This window comes from Scleropages formosus, chromosome 3, assembly GCF_900964775.1.
Source record: "Scleropages formosus chromosome 3, fSclFor1.1, whole genome shotgun sequence".
NCBI classification, from domain to species: domain Eukaryota; kingdom Metazoa; phylum Chordata; class Actinopteri; order Osteoglossiformes; family Osteoglossidae; genus Scleropages; species Scleropages formosus.
Window position 1 is genome coordinate 5154901 of NC_041808.1, and position 24507 is coordinate 5179407.

The 24507-nt window shown below is 47.3% G+C and overlaps 1 protein-coding gene across 20 annotated transcripts in view; it reads right to left on the minus strand.

Moving 5' to 3' along the window:
- LOC108940442 (neurexin-1a) overlaps positions 1-24507 on the minus strand; it is a 114113-nt gene that overhangs the window by 56934 nt on the left and 32672 nt on the right. For 19 of the 20 annotated variants that reach the window (XM_018762623.2, XM_018762621.2, XM_018762612.2 and 16 more), the window contains 3 exons: positions 6424-6725; positions 3649-3810; positions 441-879 (listed from right to left, as the gene is read on the minus strand). In XM_018762623.2, the coding sequence (XP_018618139.1) occupies positions 441-879; positions 3649-3810; positions 6424-6725 (903 nt within the window). Of the gene's footprint in view, positions 1-440; positions 880-3648; positions 3811-5088; positions 5134-6423; positions 6726-24507 lie in introns of all 20 variants that reach the window. The other variant, XM_029250311.1, reaches the window with a different exon arrangement.

Below are 24507 nucleotides of genomic sequence, written 5' to 3' on the forward strand. Positions count from 1 at the left end.
GGCTGTGGAGCTGCTGCCCACGTGTTGGACCTTGGGGTCGGGGTATGCAAGGGGGGGAGAAATGTCATTACTGCACAGCTCTGCAGTGCTCCCTGCAATATCCACCACGTCCTGTGGGAGCGGTCCGCTCTGGTTTCTATGACAACGCCACGGCAGAGCTCAGAGAAGGATGGAGCCCGAGAGCGAGGTGTGTGCGGCAGAGAGAGATATACTCATTACTCTGTTGTAGTAGATGTTCGTATACAGGTGATACTGGGTCGCTCATTCATTTCAGACACTTAGACGTCTGAAGGAGGGACGTGAAGGTCTGTGTCAAGCCTGAGAGATTACACACACATCCCAGGATCCTGCATAAACCACATTCTCCTCAATTCCAGTAGAGCTGGGAATTCTGGGTAAAACCAAGCAACTCACGGAAGGCAAGAAGGGGCAGGACCTACCTGACCTCCCGTCCCGCTGGAAGTCCACGTGGTACCACTCGCCGTCGTTGACCTTCTTGTTGACGGCCCGGGTCTTGGTGGTCCCTGAGCCCATGTCCAGCAGCAGGTAGAGGTGGCCGTCCAGCATCTCGATGGCAAAGAAGTCCACTTTGAGGGTCTGGGGTCCCCGGGCGTCTTTCTGCGGCTTGGGCCGCCCGTGGCTGAAAAGCAGCAGGCCATTGGGCTCGGTGGTACGGAAGTCAAAGGAGACGGATCCCGTCCTGCGGGCGGTCCAGGTGCTCAGCACCACGTATGACTCTGGGGTCTCGAAGGTCACGGGGTCCAGCGTGGCCACACTCTCGCACTTGAAGGCCACCGTCCCGTGGACCTTCATCTTGGGGTCTCCCTGCCGCGCCAGGCGGGATAGCTCCAGTCTCACGTCATTGTTCTTGTAGACAACCTGTTCCGAGGGGTAGGGCAAGTAGTAAAGTAACATTAAAAAGCACAATAAAGTTCTAATTCAAAGATCTTAAAATCACTCAAACTGCCTGAACAAAGCGTACATGGTGTGATCTAAAAGCAATTTTTTTTTTTGCAGAACGAGAGCGTTTCTCCTCCTGGTTCGTTATAGCCGCACCTCTGGGCTCAGCTTGATTCCGAAGAGGGAACACGGAGATCAGGTTTGAACGCCACAAACTCTAATTGTACCCTTTTGAAACGTGCTAAAACCACGCTGCTTCACCGAACATCCAGCTGTATAAACTGCACATTGTGAAAGGGTTTTTTTTTTTTTTTTTCTTTTTTTTTGGAATGTAATTCAATTTTTTACAATGTGCCAGCTAACTAAAAACAAATATAAAATGCAATAGCATGTTCCCATGGCAACAAGTCAAGCACAATTCAAAACAACCTGGGACCGGTTTCCTATTCCGTTACGTTAGTCTTGCTGGCGTCGGACTTCACCGTGGTGCGTGAGCTGTTGTGCAAAACTTGTATTACAATTTGGATTTCAATGAAACACTGGGCTGGATGGCGATGAGGGGAGAGCGTGCAATAAAAGGGTATCGATGATCGCTCAATCCTGCCAAACGATCTCCGGCTCAGCTCTGTGATTAATGAGTTGCGGCCCTTTTAACTGAGAGAATTTATTTTGGTCGACAAAATAAAAAGGGAAAAATTAAGCAGTAGCTGTGTATCTCGCACCGACGACGACGCAGCCAGCCAGCCTTCCTGCACCCACCGAAATGCCATTAAACGTTCAACGGGGGAGAAAACGCGAACAATCGGATCCTGAGCGCCTCCATCTCCCGCTGCCCCCGGTGTGTTCCCACCAGTTGTCACCAGTGTTGCTTGCAGATCAAACCTCCCTCATGCTGGGCAACAACTGCCCTATGCTCATCATTATATACTCCTCATATTCCTGTAGTATGTTCCTAATTTCTACTTTATTTGTATTGCCTTATTTATCTGTACTATGGACAGTCAGAAAAGCATCCCCACTACGGATCGTGTTAAGTTTGGAGCGCGGAGGCGTCCGTGGCATCAACTCATGACCCATGCAGTCAGCGTAATGCGCAGAAAGTGCATCAAAGACCCTTCCTGGGTGCAGTTTATGAATTCTCCAGTGTCTTGAGGAACCGAGTCCTGATGAAATACACTGTTTGTTCAAGCATTACTGCCATATTTCCAGTGGCTGAGAAAACTCATCTATTTATGCTGCTATACAACCGATTCAAGGTTATACACAAGATATAAGACTATGTTTAAGAGTGTGACAGCAGGACAACGGGTCCTCCAGCTCCACACCACCTGCAGCAGCTCCTTGGATGTGGATTAAATGGTGAAAGGAAGGCAGCACGTGGCTGGCAAGAAGAGGGAGCAGGAGCAGATGAGGTTCAGGGTAATTGCTTGGATATTGCATTATTAATCACTGTAGGCCCAATTTGCTAATGAATTAATCTATACAAGTTTCACTTGATGGAGCTCTGCTGAGGGAGACTTTTTTTTTTATCATCGAGTTTCAATTAGCACTGTTTTCCCACTCCGTTCTGCGGGAAGCCGGCGCTGCCCGAGCTAGCAGCCGCGTCGCGGAATCCAGGCAGGCGTGAAAGAGCCAGAATAAAGCTGTGTGTGGGAGAATTTACTGACAAGTATGAGAAAAAGTGAAAATTGCTTTTTTCCCAGCGATCCCGCTTTGTTACTCAAAGCAGAGATACTGCGCACACTTGGTCTCAAAACAAAATGAGGGGGAAAAAAAGGGAAGGAGACATGGGACACGTAGCGGAGCGGATGAGCTATCAGCGATACATTTGAGCTTCAACTCCTCTTCAGGCTAAAAGAAAATACAGAGAAGCCCTCTTCGGCTCTTGTGTTCGGCGGACTGAAACCCCGTCCACCGACAGCACGATGACGGAGAGTTGAGGTTGCCAGTAGGGGGAGCTGCTGTATCACCGGGTATTTCCATGCATTAGCATGAAACTGAAAGCACAAGGGATTTATCTCCACTGCCTCGTGACCCACAGTGCAATGCTGCAGCCACACTTCCGTTGTTGCCTCAGCATTTAACACACTGTTTATCATCTGAGGAGCCACTTCAGGATTCAGCGCTGCTCCTGCATCGTTGAGGGTGTTCCCGACCAATCAAGCTGTTACACTGATTCATTTATTAGTACCAACGCGACTTACAATGTTCAGGTACTTACAATTATTTACCCATTTATACAGCTGGGTGATTTTACAGGAGCAATTTGGGGTAAGTACCTTTGCTCAAGGGTACTAGAGCTGGAGGTAGGATTCGAACCTGCAACCTTTGAGCTCTAACCACCATGCTGCCAGTTGTCCCTACAGAACACAAATGTATATAATATATAGTATTATACAAATATAATTTAAATATATAAATGGAGATGCTCCTTTCATTTGCAGAGCTGAGCTCTGAGCACTACATCTATGCAGCAAAAAGCTGGAAAAAAAAGGCAGCGAGCGTCTTTGTCACTAAAAACATGACTTCCTGTCAAAGTGAGCAGGAAAATGGACGCAGCATCTCCGCGAACGTATAACTAGCAATGGCCAGCAGAAGGATGACCGGCATCTAACGGGCAAGTTTCGCTATCAAGCGATACGGACAGAGGTCTGCAAAGAGAGTTGACAGTCAATCTCGGATCAGGGACAGCCAATGAGGAGAGCCCTCTGTCTGAAAAGGAAGTGCGTACGCGGCGGACGTGATTACCTCCTTCAGGCAACCCATAAAGTTGTTGCTCACTGGCGATCCAGGCAGGTCCGCTGTGCTAGGACTGCCTCCGACATAGAAAAAGTCGTCAGAGCCTAGCATGGTGTAGTCTTCTTGTGTGTAGCCCGTGGTGGTGAGAATCCCATCCACGGATATTGTTACCTAGACAACAAAGCACAGGGAAAGGACACGCTATACTGAAAAGGCCACAAGCTGCAGTCGCCTGCTTTAGTCGCCTGTTTTAACCCCTCATAAGGCCAGCACATTGGTTCTTTTTCCAATTTTGTTTGTTTTTCGTTTGTTTTTATAACCCCTTAAGGCCACCGCATTGGTTCTTTTTCCAATTTTGTTTTTTTTTGTACATAAGAATTTTGTTAAACCCATTTTCATGTCTGTTTTCGTTTAGTTTTTCTATTTAGGTCTTATTTTATCCGGAATCGAGCCCACCGGCCACGGTGGACCAGGTACGCTAACTGAGGAGTCCACGGATTGCCCCCCATTACTGTGTTAGTATAGCCCCTGCTGCAACTTAAAAGCAATTCGGCAGACACAAAAATGGTGTTAGTAGAATGTGTTAGGGGTTAGTTTTGCCAGGGCGTGTATCAGTTTGTTGAGCACTTCTTGGCTGTCACATGGGAAATGAAACGAGGAAACACAGTGAGAGACAGCGTGTCGAGCGCAGAGGCACAGCCACGGTGCACGTTAGTGTGGGCAAATGGAAGGAAGCCGCAGTACAGCACGGGCATGCTTTGGGCATCACCTTTCTTACCGCATGCACACATGCAAAACAAAACAAAAAAACGACAACAGGTTGAACCGAACGAGGTAAAAAGAAAAGAGGGGAACAAAGGAATCAGAAGGGTACTGGAGCGAGCAAGAGCACAAACTGCGAGAGACTGGAAGAAAAACGAGGGACACGTCTCGTGTGAGGGTCACGTGAACAGAGGGAGTCGGGTGATGGGTAGAGGTCTGAAGAACACATGCCATGCCGTATGGATGGCCACACAACTGGCTGGGCCAATGAGCATCGAGCCAGCCTGGTCATAGGACTGCCTCAGCCAATGGGCTTCGAGTCAGCCTGGTCATGGAACTGCCTCAGCCAATGGGCTTCGAGCCAGCCTGATCAAAGGACTGCCTCTGCCAATGGGCTTTGAGGGAGCCAGCCAGGAGAGTCCTTCCTGTTCTCCATTGCTGGATGCAACAGGCTCGAAAAGATGCTCCCTAAAAGGTGGATGAAACACAAAAGGACAGGAACAGGTAAAATGAGAGAGGTTGTCCAACAAATGAAAAGAAACCAAAAGGAAGGGGGGTTCGGGAGAGGGAAGTAAGCAGAAGAGGGTACCAACCGCAGTTCCCTTTTTGTTAATGACGTCTACGGTAAAAGAAAGATAGGAAACAAACGGCAAAGCCAAACTAAGAAACAATTAGAATGATATCTACCGAACAATGTAGTTTGTTTACCATAGCGTGTCCAATGCCTGAGTGCTTTGTGGAAAAGGGGGGAGAAGGGAAATTAAAAACTGTGAACAGAAGAACGGTCCGTACTGAAAAAAGATATGATGGTCACTATCAGGTTAGTACATTATTCTGGAACGCCCAGAGGTTACGGTTAGTAGAATGACACATTCCATGAATGACAGGTTAGTTGTTTTTGTTTCAAAGCAGGTTAGTAATGCAGAAAGAGGAGGAAAAAAAAGCTGGACCAGCGGGAAGGCACCGTAGAACTCGTAGAGCACAGCGGCATGGAGTCCTGCCCCTCGCTACGCTAGAGCCGCCCCCGTCCCGACCTCATGCCCAGTGCGACACCGTGTGCGTCACATGACCCCGTAACTGGCTCACGTGGAGCATCCCAAAAAAGGGAGGGGCCACAGTGAAATAGCCAAAAATCATTCAAACGACACGTCTCCTGAAGTTCTACAGATCTTTTAAAACATTTACTGATAATCAGTGGATTTATTGTCCAATTAGGAGCCCCCTTCTCCGTCAGCTGTACAGGTTTCCATCTGGACCCCTTTGTGGCCCTGGCATGAAGCAGCAAGGGGTGGTAGGGAACGGATTAGACCCTCCACTGACCATCAGGAGGCTTACAGTGAAAATCCTCCAGCGTCCCTGTGGACATCTAGGCTCCTGGTACCCCTGTACCCTGTTTTCTATACACTCCGGCTTTGTATTCAAGGAGAACCTTTAAAATTGATTTCTCAAAACAAGATAAATAACCACAATTAGCAGAGTTGGTTCATTTTTTTCCCCTAACATTGATCTTTCAACTCTGCTGAAAAGCAGCTAGGATTCAGAATCCTGCGTTACAGAACAAATACTGAGAGGGAAATGAGCTTCTGAGAATGAGCCGTTGACCCACAGAGAAAGTAACTGCTGCGCATCGGCCATATTACAAGTCTCTCTTTCTGTGAGTTTCTAATTAGGTTTTATTTGCTTTTTCCCCCAGCGTGGATCTAGAGATCCGCTTTGGATTGACGAGTTCTTCAACTGGAAGAGCGTAGCATCCTGGATTAGCGTCCCTCAAAGAAGTTGACCAAACCCTCAGCACCGCCTCACGGGGCGCTCAGCAGTCTTACAGACGACAGGTGACGTCTCATCTGCGTTGAGACCCGAGAGTTTAAACAACCCGACGACCAAAAAAACCCCGATTTTAATTACAGACATACATTTAAATGTAGATGTATATATGGACTGCCACAGATGGTCAGTGTGGGTTGTATTTTTGCCATTATTTTTGTTTAAGTTCTCCTGCTGTCGCCCCTCTGTAGCCGTTACCTGACGTAAATTCCTCGTTACTTTGACATCGTGCCACTCATTGTCATTAAATTTGCCGTTGACAGGCTCCACGAGCGCCTCGAAGGCGCCCGAGCCCAGGTTGATGACGAGGGAGACGGCGCCATTCTTCAGCGCCAGGTTCACGTAGTCGGCCGACTTGCCCGTGTGCAGCATAAGGCCGTTTCGCTGCAGCGTGCGGAACGAGAGCGTGATCTCATCGCTGCTGCTCTGGATGGGGTTCAGCGACAGGTCGTAGCAGAAGTACTCGGACCCTTTGAAGGTCGCCACATATTCCTCTTTTCCTAGAGAGAGGGACAGAGACAGGCAGAATTCTGAGTGAAAAGTGCCACAAACAGTGGGTCAGTGACGATGTCAGTGGCTCCTTCATTCCCCTCCTAGTCCAAACAAAAAGATTCCTGCCCAAAGTCCCACATATGGATCTTCAACCCACCCAAAAGGCCATTCTTTCCTCTGGTCTCCTGTGAACCCTGTGAATTTGGGTGAAGCCTCTGTGACCTTCTTACTTGGGTTACCTTGCCTTGCTGAGTCAGACCGAACAGCCCACTGGGAACCTATCACCGACCCGATAGCAGCAAATCATTTCTTTACCCACCATTCGATGAACACCTGACAACGGCACTGAGATAAGTGTCACCATGGATGGGACATGCGTTTACCGTTTCACCTTTACATCCCTGTTAAACACAACACACTAACTTTGGCTAAAGCTGCCATTCGGCACATGACAGTTTCGGTACTTACAAACACAACTGGTTCAGAAGTTAGTTCATAACTCGCTTATTTTATTGGTTGCGATGTATTGACAATAGAGACTTTCCTCAGTGTATTCACTGGTTAAATTCTGTAAAACTTCCAGATGCATCTACAACAAAAAAATACAAGACAATATTTTTTTAAATTTTGAGTTACATTAAAATGAAAACTAATTCAAAATTTCTTAAAATACACATACGCACATCTCCACAAGCCTATTCAGTGCCAGCTATTGAGAGATTCATGCCAAAGACACATGGAACATTGCTCATCCTGATACTGATCACTGACACACAGGAACACCAGACATAAGCTGTGGAAGTGAGTTTTTTTGGTGCTTTTCACTGCCATCTATTGGCTCGGAGGCTAGACACAGGTCGCATTCTCTCCACTACAGACAGAAATGTTGGAAAAAGGATAAGTGAAGAGAATACAATAAAAAACATTTACTTTTTACTTTAAACTAGTAATGAGCACAAAGACAGGATGCAGGGCTGTATTTGAGTCAGATATCTGGCTGCTGAGATATGGAGAAAGTCACAAGACTCCCGAGACCGTTGTTGGTTTCTCTCACAGCTATTGTGTTGTGATCTCAAGGTTCGAACAAGCTGCTGTCGAATAGTCCTCTAAAGGAAAAGCTCAGCTCAACGGGCTCTCAGAACAGGGCTGACAGATGATTTATGGGTACGAGAGCTGCAATCCTGATCAAAGGCCTGTGGGTTGAAATCCTAGGAGGAACTGCTATTACACCCTTGAGCAATTACCACCCTTCTATTGGCCTGAATTACTCCAGTAAAATATCCAGATTTACGGATACAATTCTGAATTTCTTTGGAGAAGCATCTGATTAAATAATTACAAATCGTTCACGTTTGCTTCCTTTCAATTTACTAATTTTATAATGAAATGCAACTCCATGTCGCACTAATTTACAACATGAGCACAGGCTGTTCTCACAGGGTATCCAGTGCTAAGGCAATAATTTTGTTTCTATGCTTTCATAAACACCATATGTAATCGACTTCCAAAGAGCTGTGTGACAACATGATTCCTCATTTGGTTTACAAAACAAAAACATCTCAGGTGCATCTCAAGGGGTTAAAGGTAACTTTTCTACTAAGTTTACAGTTTTTCCTGCTGTCTGCCCATCCAAGCAGCGGGACGGTTGACAGTTCAAGTTCAGTCTGTTCCTCAAGGGTGCGGCAGAGCTTCCTTCACTGGGATGTGAACCAGAAACCTTTTCCTCTCAACTCTTTAATCATGGCACCGGCGCGTTCCTTCTGACGAGGCTAGGAACACATAAGACCTCCTGGGATGCGTCTAAGGCTGACACTCCCTCATGCAAAATACACACTTTTCTCACTCTTTTATTTCAATTTATGCACGATCAAAAACATGTAACTGAGGCACTTAGGAACTCTTACCCTCAGCCGCTCACACATCCTGCAGTTTGACACGTCAGCCGTTTGACATCAGCAGTACTGCTGTATGTTTCGCTGAAGTTCGAGTCAGAACATCGCTCAAGGGTATGGAAGCAGGATGCTTCCTAGTGTTGAATACAGTGAGCTCTGAGTCAGAACTGCAGTTCCTTCATCACTGCACCACCTGCTGCCCACACATCGAAGTGCCCAACGACACAACCTTTGTGGTTTACGGCTGGGAGTTTTCGCAAAATCTCAAAGCTTTACCAAGTGCGTTTCCTCTTTACTGGTGTGTCACAACTTGGACATCAGACGGTGTTTTGGAAATGTAACCATTCAACAGTTATAAAACAACAGAACAGCTGCTCTGGCAAACCGCCATCCGTTTCCCCGCCACCATTTTCACAACCGATATGCTAATGAGCAGTCTCCTCTCGGTGTCGCGGGTTTGTACCTCACATGGAAAGGTAGTCCTAATTAACTGTCATTCGTTTAACAAATGGGACATTTTCTGTTTGTCACAACAATGGCTGTGTGATGTTGAGCGTGGTACGCAGTCCCACCCCCCCCAATGCCATTATCATCCACACCAAGAGCATCCGTTTCCATTGTCACAACGCTTGTTAGCGCAGTCATTAACCTTCGACCTTCTGCTTCAATGCGGCTGAGCAGTCCCCCTCGGGTGCGAAGCGAGGAAGGTCTCGTTTGCTCGGCAGACCTTTTTTCACAATGTTCGCTGCGCACAAAGGTACAGTTACAGCGCTTCACAATAGATATATTTGGGCACAATATATTCGGACAGATGACACATTTGCTTTTATATAAATTAAGGTACTGCGAGTACCTAAAGCGAGAGGCATGTTCTGCAGCAAATCTGTTCAGAAGTGCAGAGCATTAAAAGACAATCTGAAAATGAGACATTTGAAAAACGGAGATAAGAAGTTACTATATAAAAAAGGCAAAGCCAAGCCAACTGGGTTCATGCTGAAATGAATAAGGGATGTATTGAAACTGTCAAAGACATAACAAAGAGCATGTTTGTGCTCATCTTGGGTGGAGGTTTCTATCGGAATTGACCGTTCTTGAACTTAGGGCAACCTCGAACCCGCTTCTCCAGAACATTTAAGAGGAAAGAGAATTTGCAGTTCTCTGTTGACATGAGCAAAACCTACGGGTCAGAACCACATCCCAGATAATTCGGGCAGCTTGGACGTGTCGACAGCTGCATGGTCCTGAACATGGTAACGTGACAACCTAGGATGTTTGGTGGGAAAAGTAGGGACAAAGAATCCAACAGAAGGATCACACACAGCTCTTTCGATGAAGCTGTTGACCACTGCAATGACCAGCTGCTGAGGACCCGAGGTCAATCAGTATGGACATATAAGGCAGCCGGTCTGAGTAATAAAGGGAGTCCGTAGAGGACCGACTGATCCTTGGCATTTTGGTTGCTCTAACTTCTCAGCAGCCTTTTCTGTTGTTGGCTGTCAACAGTCCAGAGCCTTCTGGGTTTTTCTTTGTTTTGCTTTCTCAACACAAGTCTCAGTTTGTGTGGAAAACCTGCTGTCCTTGTCCTCTGGCCCACCCATGTAGCCCCCTCTGGCCCACAACCGGGCACATCACATTACTACATCACAAACACTCAGGAGAAGCGGAAGCGAGATGGAGGAGGATGCCACAAATACAACCTTGTTCTCACATATAAAGCGTGTTTATTTTGGTGCAGTAATTCTCCAAAAAAAAAAAAACCCTCCTGCATGCTTCAAGTGGAATTAGAGAAAGTTCAGGGACACTGAGGATTCCCAGAATTGAGAGGCGGTTTTACCTCAAATGCTGAAAGACACACATAAACAAATTTCCAAGGCACAGGCTGTGTGGTTGAGACTCGCCTCGGGGCACAATTGCGTCAGGGTCTCTAACGAATGGCGAGACGGAGAGCTGTGAGACAGGTTAGGAAAACATGCTTCTCTAAAAGGAGAGAAAATGCTAATATGGCTCCGTGTGACTAAGAGAGACCATCGTCCCACCTCCTCGACTTCTGGATGCTCACGCCGGCTGCTCCCTCCAGTACAATCTCCCGACGGCACTCTCCCTCCCTCAAATCAATTCCATACTTTTCACCATTTGTTTACCAAAAACTTGCCTCTTCGTCCACGGACATTTTGTCCTGCTGACTTATTACTCCCATATTTGTTAAGAAATTTAAAAAGAGAAACAAATGTGAGAAATAAAAAGGGCCATATATTTTCTGCTCTTTCAGCAAAATCTGATGTGAAGCATCTAGTTCGAAAAAATTTTGACCACAGTGAAAACTGAGATTAGTACAGAGCGTTTGTAGCCCACGATGCACTTGGCAAAGAGAAGCGGCATATGTTTTCAGTGTGCCGGACATGGGCTCTGTGAGGCTGTCGGTTTATAATCTCTGTTTGGTTATTTCCTCAGCAAATTTCAAACCTGGCTAAAGAGGGCCAGCACAACCTGCCGTTTGTGCTCAAGTGAGGCATTCTACTGCACTCAGGGAAATATTAAGGACTGGACCTCATAACCAAAGGCAATCCTAGCATCCCCAAACTGGTCAGGAGGTCTCATACCTAGGCAGCAGAGACAATGCTAAAGAGCACACCGACACACAGTATACACACTCTCACACAAAGCGTGTGGTGAGTCACCTAAAAGTACACACCAAAACAGCCCAACCACTCCTGTATCCAACACATCCATGTCATCTCATCCCACTCATTTCCACTCCCTCCTTTTCAATCTCCCCTTGCCCCCCCACCCTCCCTCCCTCTTCAAATAAGCCCACTCAACCAAGCCAGTCGGCACCACTACTTCACTGCAGGACCGGGGGAACAATCACACAGAATGTGGAATGTCCAAAGACATGCTGTTCAGATTCACCCATAGTATGTGTGAGTGACAGAGAGAGCGTGTGTGTTCCACTGATGTATGGATGAGTGACGCAGTGTAAGTAGTGTATCTAGCAGTGTAAGTCACCGCGGTGAATAAGGTGTGTCGGCTCATAACACTACATAGTTCATTAGAAGTCGCTTTGGAGAAAAAACATGCTAAATATATAAATCTCCACACTACCCTCTGTAGCCCATACACAGCTGTACCTGTATTACCCCAGTCGTCACATATTTGAAGAACTGAATCAGCATTTGTTATTTTAAATGTTCATGCCCATTAAATGTTGTAAGTAGAAAATAATCCATCACAGGCTGCTATAGACACACAAGTGACTTCAATATGTACACCTTCCGTTACATGTTTACTGTAAGTACTATGCTGAAACAGCTAACAGCTGAATGGTGCTAAATACAAAGAATCAACCACAAATAATTACTAACTTTAAAGCAAACAGTGATGAGAAGCTGAGGGATCAAGCAAGATGTTTCCTGCAGAAACAATATCACAGTGGATCGTGGTCTTGGCCTTGCGAGTGGCGCTAAATATAGACCTGGATTCATATTCTCAGAAGAGGATGAGAAGGCAACATCCCAATCTCCCCAGGGGAAGCGGACACACACCCACGCAAACCCACTGATGTACACACATGCACAGACACGCCCATGTACAAATGCATGGAAGAACACACACTCACACGGAAAAACACGCTTGAGAGCGCAACATTTCTAATTGATACAGTCTTTCCAGAGCGGGTGGTTATCTGTTGGGTTTCCTGTGAGAAGGAGCTCTTGGTCTTGCTATGAGGGGCAATGCGGAATCTGAAACTGTTCCACGTGTTAACAGTCACACAAAGATGCGCGCGCGCGCACACACACACACACACACACGCACACACACACACGCACACACACACACGCACACGCACACACACACACAAAACAACCACACCTCTTGCCCTGTTGTCCTTTCAAACCTGGAACACAGAAATCCTAAAGACAAAGGGCACATTATGACTATAGAAATGATATAAATTAACAAGTGAAGTAATAATGACTTGAATCCTTTGAGCAATTGGCGCAAGACAGAAGTCCTGGTCTAAAAATGGCTTTGGTCCCACAAGGCTGATCTGTAGGCAATCTGATTAAATCGGGGAGCCCTGTCTCATGTTTGCCGAGGGGAAGAAAGGTGTAGGGCCAGTATTCAAATGCAAATCAGCGATTCAAACAAAAGCTCATTACTAAATGTATCAGATAGCTTCTATTTGGCGGTCACCTCTGTGGAGCGCGGTCACTGCTGCCAACCCCTTCAGCAAGCGATCAGGTACATTCGCACCTCCTGTGTGGCATTTCAAATTTGCTCCTGCCCCCTCCGTCTGAAGCAAATAAATTGGACCGAGGCAATTTGGGTGAATTCTATGAAGTGCGCCACGACACAGGCGAACCCATTACGAGCTAACTACAAAAGGGGAGTTTTTATCCTTTGTTTATATTCGTTGGTGGAAGCAGTGGGGGAAACTGTGCAATGAAATGGAACATTGTTAAATTAAAAAACGGCCAGAGCCATTTGTGAACAGCAACGCCATTTGGAGCTCACGGAACAGTCCGACACAGCTGGCGCATTAATAAAGCCGAACGGAATGACTGCAGACTCATTATCGCCGAGGCCGCCCACTCCCAGCATCAAAGTTCCTCCCAGCTGCTGTTAAGGGCCCAGTATGTCTATACACAGCAACTGGGGTCTCAGCCATGATGGCAGCGAGTCCCAGCGCAGGGCCTGCCTGCATCTGAAGCAAATCCTCAAAATTCATTCTCCAAAACACATCCACAAATGATACCGGCTGTCTGAGTCCAGTGGGACTGACACTGCCACATTTGGCCAGTGGAGGGTAGATTTGCCCTGCAAATATCACACAGAGCCACAAAAACATTCACCGATATCCTACGTATGATGTATGTGTGAGGGGGAGCCCTATTAATATAGATGAAACGTGCAGACACAGTTTGGTCCTGTGCCAGCGGTTTGTTTATCTGGCAAAGTCACCTAGTAGCAGGGTGTGGGAACTTTACTCCAGCAAGGTGAGCAGCTCCCATGCCGCAGGGGAACACATGAATGAGACAAGCACTCTGGTCAATTAGAGATGGCCGTACGGTGTATCAGAGTGTACTGGATCTCTGCTGGAGAGTACTGCAGGGAGAGGGAGCACCGGAGAAAGAAAAGGAAATGGGCACGCTCCCCACGCCCTGCAGTCGTGAAAGCTGCTGACCCGGGAAGGAAGAAATGCTCCACTCACATTACTGCATCTGCCCTCACTTCAAGGTCACTGTACTTGCACAACGAAACTGCTGAGCGAGAAGGGGAAGGTGCAGATTTGGGTGCTCGGAATGGAAACCAAGGTGGATAAAGGTGGGAGTCCGGGTGAACGTGTACCTTGACATCGTCTGGAGGTTTTCCCTCGGAGTAAAGTTTCTGGTAACGTAACAGACGCGGCTGAGCGGCGCTTCTGTAGTTGAAAACCAGATCACCCGTAACTATCCATTAAATGTCTTTAAAAGACCACTCGTGTTGATGGGTGTTCTTGGTTTTTTGGGGTAAAGATTGTTAGAAAGCTGAGATGCATGCAAACAAAACCAGGAATAAGAACCTGTGGTAACCGAGTAAATGATAACAGTAAGGTGTGTGAGCAGTGGGGAGAGCATGTGAGCACATCCTTCAAGAGAGATCCTTCCCTGTCTTTTCAGAGTGAGCTGCTAGATAAAGGAACAGAGACACACAAAGCGGTGTGTGGTGGGCAAGAAGCGAGGGCTGTGAATTGGGAGGGGGCGCAGCGTTGCTGTAGTGACGCACTGCGATGGGGAGATGGTCTCAGAACAGCATGGAAGCTTTTCTCATCCCGTCTGCTGAAATGCGCATATCTGAGCACTCGCGTACCCACGCACGCACACAGTTATTTGTGGGGACAGTGCAAATTAGTTTCGACTTATTTTCCAGCGGATTGGCTTCACCACAATGACAAGCTTAACTTGCAGCTTAAAGAGCTTGACGCTGCTGTATCTATACTTCATCATTCGAGGTGTGTAACAAGCCTTTGGGGGCAACAGCAGTGTCCCTGGTGACATTAAATTTCAAAACCAGGCTGAAATTCCTAAACCTTCTGGATAGACACAGTCCGTCAGACTTTGACTCACCTACAAAAAAGGCTAACTCCAATATGAAAAAATGGACATTGTGGTACACCTAGGATTATGCCATCAGGTCAGTTCCAAAACACTGTGCATGTTCAAGATGAAACTCTTGCTCCCCTGACTCCAGCAAGCTCCCTCCTTAGCCAGTCAACCCTCAGCATCCCACCGTCTACACCTTGGAGTCATGTGACCTCCGAACTAGCGCCCTGTTCAACCACTGTTCACAATGACGGGAGCGATCCATGTGCAGTGATCAAAACATCGAGGATGTGGAAGGCTGTCAGTGTGTCAGTATCACACTCCACACATTTTGTTACAGGTAACTCTACAGGGGGGTTGTCACAAATCATTTTTGTACACATGCATTTCAACAAGAACTGCTACATGTCTGCTAACAGTTGGAGGAACTATGCACATTAAACTAGGGGCTGTTTTCACCTCCAAGCAAAAGCCTGGTGTCACCAGGACTGTTAACCATGAATGACAGGACACACGTGAGTCACTGAGATAAGAGGCACAGCAACACACTCAGCACAGATCCATTACTGCACCTTTTTTATAAGAAACTTAACCTATAGGCATGTTATGCCGAATGCAAAGTACTATATACTGAATGTCACAGAAAACACTGAGGTACAAGAAAAAACGCTAAAGTAATATACAGTGAAGAGCCTGGAGTTTTCCATTTCTGCTTAGACGTGTGAAAAACAGCAGGGCTGTTCAGGCACGGAGCCCAAGCTCACTGCGGTTTGAGGGCAGGTGAGTAAATAGACTTTCTGATTCCTTCTGACAGAATTCTGCTGCAGCAGCTCTAGGAGGGAAGACCACAATGACTCAACCTCAGCTCATCGTCACTCCTCTCAGTCACCTTCCCCAGCAGACAGACCAGCCAAAAAGCCATTCGCCGTCACCGTGGCACCAGAGGTCAGCAGCCTGCTCTCTGTGCCTGCATGGACATGACTCGACTCCACACCATCATGTTCGATGAATACGAAGTCTGTGGGGCAATCACGCTAGGGTGATACACCTTCATACAGAGCGACTTGTGTTCCAGCCACAAAGGTGTGAGAACTGCATGCAAGACGAGAACACTGCAAGTCTGGGATGCCAGGGACTTAGCTGCTGAGGGTGCCACCGTGGGTCTGCTGAGGGAGACTTATGGTTAACAGCCAAACTCTTCTAACAGGCACTGTGAAAATATTAACCAGTTTCTGTTACTCTTGCTAATGGTCTCCTTAAAACAAACCATTTTTAACAGCAGTGATAATAAGACCGCCCAGCAAGAGCTCAGGCTCATTGCTCTCTGACACGCCGGATCATGCACACAGTCGTGTTTGTGTGCGGGCACACAGTGGCCACGAGTCTCCCTACGGCTCTGCAATGGACTCTTGTTCCCATAGCAACACCACCCAACAGCTTTGTCAATCAAGACTTGGGAACCAGGGGAGAAATTACTTTTTAGGTTCTTTTCATCACGAAAAGCTACAACTATTACTTTGTTTCTGCTCAGGAGGAGAGCTTTAAGAATGTATTAACACAGACGCCAAAGGATCGACAGATTCTTATATGCAATGAGTCTGCATCAGTGGAGCTGCAAAATAAAATAAAACTAAACTACAGCACAAGCTATAGAGGAAAAACAACAGCACCAAACACGTATGAACTTACGTACGAGGTATCCGGGCTGGCATACACTAGGGGGCGAGACATTTGGAGCCCACCTGCACTCATGCCACCTCCTCTGAATACCCCAAAGTCTCCCACACATGAACAACTGCCCAAGGACACCAGGAAGTGAACACAGTTCACTGGGTTTTTCTAGCTGCTGGAACATTTGCTTTTAAGCTTGAGAATTTGTTTGGGTCACCAGGTGTACAGCTGTACAGTCAGACAATTATCCGCTTAATAGCCAGAAATCTGTGCCGAGTATTTTTTTAATCCATGAGCGGGGGGATTGGGGTACGAGGGTGGTGAAAGAAGATCTCTTGGAAATCTGATTTGGGAGGGTGGCATATCTAGAATAATAAGCATTATAAAATGAACTTTTTTTTTTCTTCCAAAGTTTACACTTTTGGACAGATGGCTCCTAACTTCAGCCTGCAGCACATAAATATATACATGAGTCATGAGTGCAGCTCTGAGGGAATAATGTGTAAAAACTCTGCAAGGGGGTGAATAGTGTTACATGGCAATTTCTGTACACTGTATGCACACTGGTTCATTGTGTGACAGCCGAGTGGCACGTTTTTGAAGATGGGGCCTTTTCTAGTTTGTTTTTTTGTAATTGTACTTTCTTCAACCTGTTTGTTGCTACAGAGCAAAGGTGTCACAAAGCTGACAGATAGCAGTTAAGAGCACCCAACAAGAAGCGTGGGAGCACTTTAATTTTACTCATTTCCACACTGTTTACAGCTCGTGTCTAACATTCCTAAGTGTTGTCCAAAGACATGTCGTTCAGGTTCACCCACAGTGTGTGAGTGACAGAGAGTGTGTTTGTTCCACTGATGTATGGATGAGTGACCCAGTCTAAGTAGTGTATCCAACACTGTAAGTCACCTTGGTGAATAAGGTGTGTGGGCCGGTAACACTACAAAGAGTTCACTGAAAGTTACTTTGGAGAAAATCACTTGCTACATAAATAAATGTAAATATTGGTGATCAGTAGTAAGAGGAGACATGCTGCAGTTTTATGGGATGAATATGCCTACAATTTCCGTAGATGTTCCTCTTTGGAGAGGACAGGTGCCACTCACTCACTACATAGTGTGTGGCAGGTGTATGTTCTGCTGTCTAATTGGTGGAAGAGCCAGGTACATCTACAGAACATCTTAATGCCATCTGCACATAGCAAGAATGCCTTTCCCCTCTCAGTGACCACACGATGACAACGTGTGCATGACACATCAACCAGCTAGCATCTGCAATACACCTGTACCTGCTGTGTGCCTCAGCTAGAGACTGTCCAGTAGACGTTTAGGTTCCTTCACGTTCCCATCTGGAGGCTGCAGAGTCACTCAACACATTGATCACTTAACATAAGAAATACACACACACACACACACACACACACATTTCTCCGTCTTACTGTGACAGTGTGACTAACATTTAACTAACGCCTTTAATGCTGTTTGGATCCCCCCCCCCCCCAAAAATAACTTTGGGAGACGCTTCTATAATAAGAAAACAATAAAGAACTAATATTTTTAAATACACAGAAGCCGAATATTGCCCCAGAAAATAAATGATATCAAGGAAACCAATTCGGTGCAAACTACAATAGCTCATTTCCTCATCTGTAATGTAATCCAGTCCGCTCACAGCACGTCCAGGAAAAAGCCCACTGTAAATATTTGTGTATTTTAATGGAAAAATTATTATTGTGGAACATTTCCTGGGGCGTCTCTCTCTGGCGGCGGGAGCGGAAAGCGCCGCTGTAATGGAATCTGTGGCAAGCACACGCAGTATGGGAGTCCTGACAGCTGTCGTACTCCACGTCCTGAAGGCACAGCAGAAGCATGGGAACCAATGCAAACGTGCACCCTACACTCGGGGGAGGAGGGGCTCGGCAAGAAGCCCGGGCTGTCAATCAAACCCGGAGACCGGGTGACAGCGCGGGGGAAGTTTGATGTATATACTGTAGGATATATATTAGCAAATCCATCACCATCTCCAAGGTGGGTGGATGAGACATCAGGAAGGCTAATATCCTGTGGAAGAAGAGCAGAGGCTCCTGGGAAACTCGATGAGAGAGAGAGGAAAAAAAAGAGAGAGAGAGAATGCACTCTTTGTGGCACATTATCTCCTGGGCTCCTTATCTCTATCTGCCATTCAAGTCAACTTGGCGGCACAAATTCAGCACTTCGAAGTGAAATTCACACAGCGCTTTAGGGTGCCGTTACCGCGGTGAAACAGGAAAACGAGCTAATGAGAGGCGCGATGTCGTGATGTTGGAGCCTCCGTGAAACAGGCTCATTTATGACGGATTGCGAACCCCACTTCAAACCATCCTCACAAGAAATGTGGTTACAGCCGATATGACCACTCGCTGCTTTCCGGCTGGTGGGTTCGGTCGACTTTGCTGGGTTCACGTGTGGACTGTGGTAGGAGCCAGAGTAAAGCGGGGTGCAGCCGGGGAGGAGCAGCTGGAGAACACGACACACCCCTTCAGAATGAGTCACCGACGCAGATGCCAATGCGGACCGCTCTCTAGTAAAGAGCACCAGCAGGAGAGCAGCACCTCCATTAATCACTGGGAGGCAGAGGGAAGAAGCAGGAACAGCCACTGTATACCACAGTATACAATACTGTTACACAGTTCACTTTTTTTGCACACAGTAATGTAAAATACTACACTGCATCTCAGTACACCACTGTGCGCCATACTGCACGGTGGTACACTGACCCCAACACTGTACCACAGCACAGTAACACTGTGAGGGGCTGCAGCAGACTGTGCCCTTCCATGGAGAACCACCATATCGCACAGCCTGCATGCACAGCAATTCCATACATCAGGCTCTCATCATGAGGCTGAAAACCCGGCGGGTGAGAAACTCCCATCAGCCCCTGGGGCTGGCTGGACTCAAGGGCAGCACGACTGGAAGGACAGTTGCACGCAAGCGCCTTTACACGGGGCAGACCCCACTGGACATACCGCTCACAAAGGATGGTAATGCACTGGTTTTTACTGGTTTTTACCTCTGAGCAATGGATTAACCTCAGAGGTACTGCAGGAGGAGGTGGAATTTGAACATAAGACCTCTAGTTGGAAGGTGACTACTAACTGCTGCAACACTGTGTCGTACATTGTTTACATGGACATCTCCAATTGAGCGTTGCAATTCAACTATTTCTCTCAAGGGTACAATGGCAGGGACATCCCTTTCTGTTCTGCCCCGGCCGCCCCCGTATTTGAGGCAGCGAGTGTGCCAGACCCCCAGGAGATGGATGGAAGTGCTGAAACCAAGTGGCTGCTGGAAAAGAAACAAGCGGAGCGAGTAGAGGGCTAAATAAACTAATTAGACAACATGGCCGCGAGCTCATTGTGCTCGAGAGCGGCAGCGAGCCTTTAATGAGAGAGCTGGCATCGCCGTGCAGAGCAGGAGGTCACCAAGAAGGACCTGCTGAGTGCCTGCTGCGTGCGTGTGCGCGTGCACATACACGTGTGTGCGTGCCAGAGAAATGCAGAACTAGGCAGTATAACAGTGACAGAGCAAAGAAAATCAAAAACATTAGAGGGGAGGGTGGAAGGATAAAGGGAAGGAAGAAGATGGAAGGGGTAGAGGGAAGGATGAGGAAGAAGAGGGGAAGGAGGAAAGGAAGGACTGGAAGAGGATGGGAAGAAAGAGTAAAAAGTAGAGGTGGAGTGAATGAAGGAAGGGAAAAAAAGATAGGAAGAATGAGAGAAAGAGGGAGCAGAGTCAGGGTTCAACATGGTCACAGGGGCACATGAAGTTCTGCCAAGGTTCACCGAAGGCCCAGCGCCCCCACTGGACTGAGCCAAAGGTCAGTACTTCCTATCAAGGCCTATGATGCCTGTATAGAAGTGGGCTGTTAAGTGGGTGCTGCTGCGATGCGGGTGGCTGCACACGTTATTCTCACACACACACACACACACACACACACACACACACACACACACACACACACACACACACACACTTTCAGAACCGCTTATCCCAGATGGGGTCGCGGGGAACCGGAGCCTACCCGGCAACACAGGGCGTAAGGCCGGAGGGGGAGGGGACACACCCAGGACGGGACGCCAGTCCGTCGCAAGGCACCCCAAGCGGGACTCGAACCCCAGACCCACTGGAGAGCAGGACCCGGTCCAACCCACTGCGCCACCGCACCCCCCCTATAAAGTAAATTCATTTCCATACAAATACTGATTGAATTGTTTCACATCCCACACTAGACTCATCACGTTATTTACATGGAAATTAAAACCTCCTACCTCCTTACCAGCGTCAAAACACGGGACGGCAACCCAACCTCCTGCTGGGCGGAGCAAACGCAGACCATAAGGACATCACGTGATCCCCACAGTTTAACTGGACATCTGCTTTGTGTGGGCAGTAAACAAGCAAGGAGGATTTTAAACCTCATAAGCATTAAAAACCTTCAGACTTTAGAGGGGTCCGTGCTTCAGCTGCAATTGATGGCACCGTTATGATATTTTGTATGTATTATTCTGTGTCGTCGTGCCTCAGAAAATAGGGATCCAACATGAGCAGTTATTTGAGAAGAGCAACCAGCTGGAGAAAAGCACATCACATGTCCAGTCAGATTATCGTGCATCTCTGACACCCTTTCACAATGCCTATCAATCAATCGGAAAAGCTCGCTCTGCAGAGACAGCAGCAGCACCCCCCCCCCCCAAACCCCCGGGTTCGAGGAGCCGCACCGGAAGGTGCTCTGGTGAGTGACAGGCGATAAGATGACTGAATTATCCCTGATGCACACTACTCTTAAGTGTGGTCAAGACAGGTGATCTTGGCATCTTCTCAAAATTCAGTTACTTAAAAACACTTGCATTGAACCATCAAGGAGCAAATTATGGAGGAAAAAAGCACAAGCTTATTAAATGTTACTTATCACACACACACTTCTTAGAATGAGAGATTTGTAAACAAAGATATTTACTTTGATTAGCTATTTATTTACAGCAGGGTAATTTTTACTGTTCAGTTCAGTCTAAGTACTTTGCTAAAGGGTACTACTGCAGAAGCGGGATTCAAACCTGGACCCTCTGAGTACAAGGAGACACCTCTTACTGCTACAGCAGGACCGAGAAGTAACAGTACCACAGTAATGTACCACTTTTTTCACTAGAAAGCTGTAAACAGAGTCTTCTATGGTTTGATATTAAGTGTTTTGCTTTCCTGACAGGGACCTGCTGCCAACACTGCCGTTGCGTGACGCCCATTTTCTGGGCCTGTCACTCTTCCCGCTGTGTGATCAAAGGGTCTGGGTTTGGCCCGACGGTGACACCCCTCCATGGGCCGCATCTGCGCTCTGTCATTCCGACACGCCTCCGTATGCAGGGAACAGCAGGGCTCGTCTCATCGCCAGCCCGTAACAACTCCGCCATCTGAGAGCGCCGCTCAAATCCCCCCGTTGATGTCGTCATGGTCACAGGCTCCGGGATGCCCCGCCCCCCTCGCCAAATTGCTGTGTCTCAGTCTCTGTCAAAACATCCTCTTCCTCCTCCCTGTCGCTACACTCCAATCCTCTTGCGTCTTCTCGCTTTCCCAACAATTCTCCCCACAACAGGTAGAACATGTGCCATGCCGCTGACAATTGAGATCATGTTTTGCAGCATTAGCAGTTGCTATGGCAATGGGAACACAAAATGCCACCGTACTGAGGTGAAGTGTGTCTTCTTTTACTCTCTCCTTCCCGTCTCCAGACTGCCTTCCTCCATTACCTCCACAGGCCCAAGATCCTGGGAAGTGTGTGCTTTTGGTCTGTCGTCACCACTCCATTACGTGTTGCTAATAAAACATCGAGCTGACCTCCGGCGCGAGGAACTGTGAGGCTCAGCAGGAATGAACAAAAGCACAGAGATGCTTCACGGGCTGCTGGAGGCCTTTGACACCTGAGTGTATGAGATGTCCTTGGGCTGGAGAGATGACCCAGCTGTTGCCTGGAGGCTCAGAAATACTTCCACCACTTCCTGTAGGATTAAAGAATTGCTTATGCCACAAAGTACAGAGGAACTACTCCCCTTGTGTATCCTCTGACCCCTATCAATGGCCCCATGTCAATGACCAAATTATTATTTAACAACAGGTTTATACATTGATAGTTACAGTGATTTACACATTTATACAGTGGGGTCATTTTTACTGCATCAATTCAGGGTAAGTATCTTGATCAAGAGTCTTGCAGCAGGAGGGGAGATTCAAACCTGGGAACTTTCTCTGCAAAGTGATGCTCTAGTCACTGTTCCACCTGCTGCCCCATTAGTGACATTAGAGATGGTTGTTCCTTCTCCGTTTTGCTAGTAAAGGGTAAGATATCGCCAACACACACACACACACACACACACACACACACACACACACGTGTTACATTAAGGACTAGCTTCATAGCACCACTTTGGCAGCTTGTCCTTGCCTGTAGGACAAGTGACTTAGTCAATCAATCCGTCACCTTTCATTTGCTTCATCTGCATATAACAAAATAATCACAGGGCTCTTCACAGCAGTTGTTCAGAAATTAAAAATGGAAAAAAAAAAAAAAAAAAAATGGAATCAACCAATTCCCAAATGAAAATGACACTAAAAGCCTTTCACGAAGGCACTGGAGTCTGACTGCAGGTTAAGAGCAACACACCAGTTCAAGGCACACAAAATGCTCACACTGGTTGAGATGTAAACGAATGGGGGAGAAGACGCAGCACCGGGCGTGTTGTAGTGCGAATGACTGGCGGCATCTAGCATGAGGAAGGAATTCTGCTTTCGGTAAAGTTAACATACATGTGACTCCTTTCCAGTTGCCGAGTCCAGAAGTCTCCGTCTGTCCAATTACACAGCCGAAGACGGAGACCCGGCAGGAGCCCAAACCCAAAGAGAGAGACAACACGCGGGTAGTGTAATTGGTACAAAACGCACACCAATTTAATCATCTGTTTTCAGACACAGCAAATAAGGAAACAAGAAGAAAACAGGAGAACATCATGAGTCAACGATGAGAGTAGGAGCGATGTGGTCAGGAATCCTTCTCCATCCCAGTAGGGCCAACTCTTTCCAGCTCCAGCCGATTACAGCCTAAACATTTTAATTGTTTCTCAAAAACACCATCCGGAAACCTCAGTTATCTTAAATACCACGTTCGGTGTCAGGCAACATTCGAAAAGCATTTCATCCCTCAAACAGCCGACTTCCAAGGTTTGCAAAGCTCAAAATTGCTCATGTTTTTGTTAATCACACTAAGATTCGGACCTGAAACCTCCTGGCAATGAAGCTTAACCACTGGAAAAAAGAGCTTGTTGATGCAGGCGACCTACTGGGCCAGTGTCAGGGCTTCGAAAGGGAAGTACAAGGCCAGGTGAGGGAAGCATCACCTGCTAGTTTTGGTCACGGGTGGACACAGTCCCCATGTCCTCCCTGGAGAACCGGGAAGTGAGGGGGACACCTTAAAGAAACCACAGTCACCTGGCTGACTTTTCACCCGCCCCCACGACGACGAGACTCACGCACATCACTGTGGTTCAGCTCTCTTAAAGATGATGGACTGGTGCAAAACAGGTTTGAAACCCACCTCCCACTGTAGCATCCTTGATCAAGGTAATTACCCTGAACTGATACAGTATACTTAGCTGTATAAACTGACAAAGCACTACAGAGCTTAACACCAAGTCGCTTTGGAGAAAAGCATCAGATTAATAAATGAACGTAAAGCGGCGAAAATGATGATCAGGGCGCGTCCCTCTTCATAAAAACATAGCTGCACTTTGGTCTTAATTAAAAGCCATGGCCACTCTATTACTTAAAATTAATTACAGAACTAAAAGTCACAGCCATCCACTCCACATGGCCTTCGGTAAGCGGAACGTGCTGAGGACCGCGAAGACCCCAGGCGTTGCTCCTCCTCCGGCTCTTTTCCTCTGCTCACTCCCTTTCGTGTGTCTGAGACCGATTTCTGTTAACGTCCAGCTGAGCGGTAAAAACACCCAGTCCCTCGAAAAGCACACCGAGAGCATCATTGCCGTGGTTGTGCAGCTCTCCCTCAAGCTTCCAGAGCATCTCCCTCTTCCACCCAAGAAAGCCCTGGTGCTCGCAGAACGA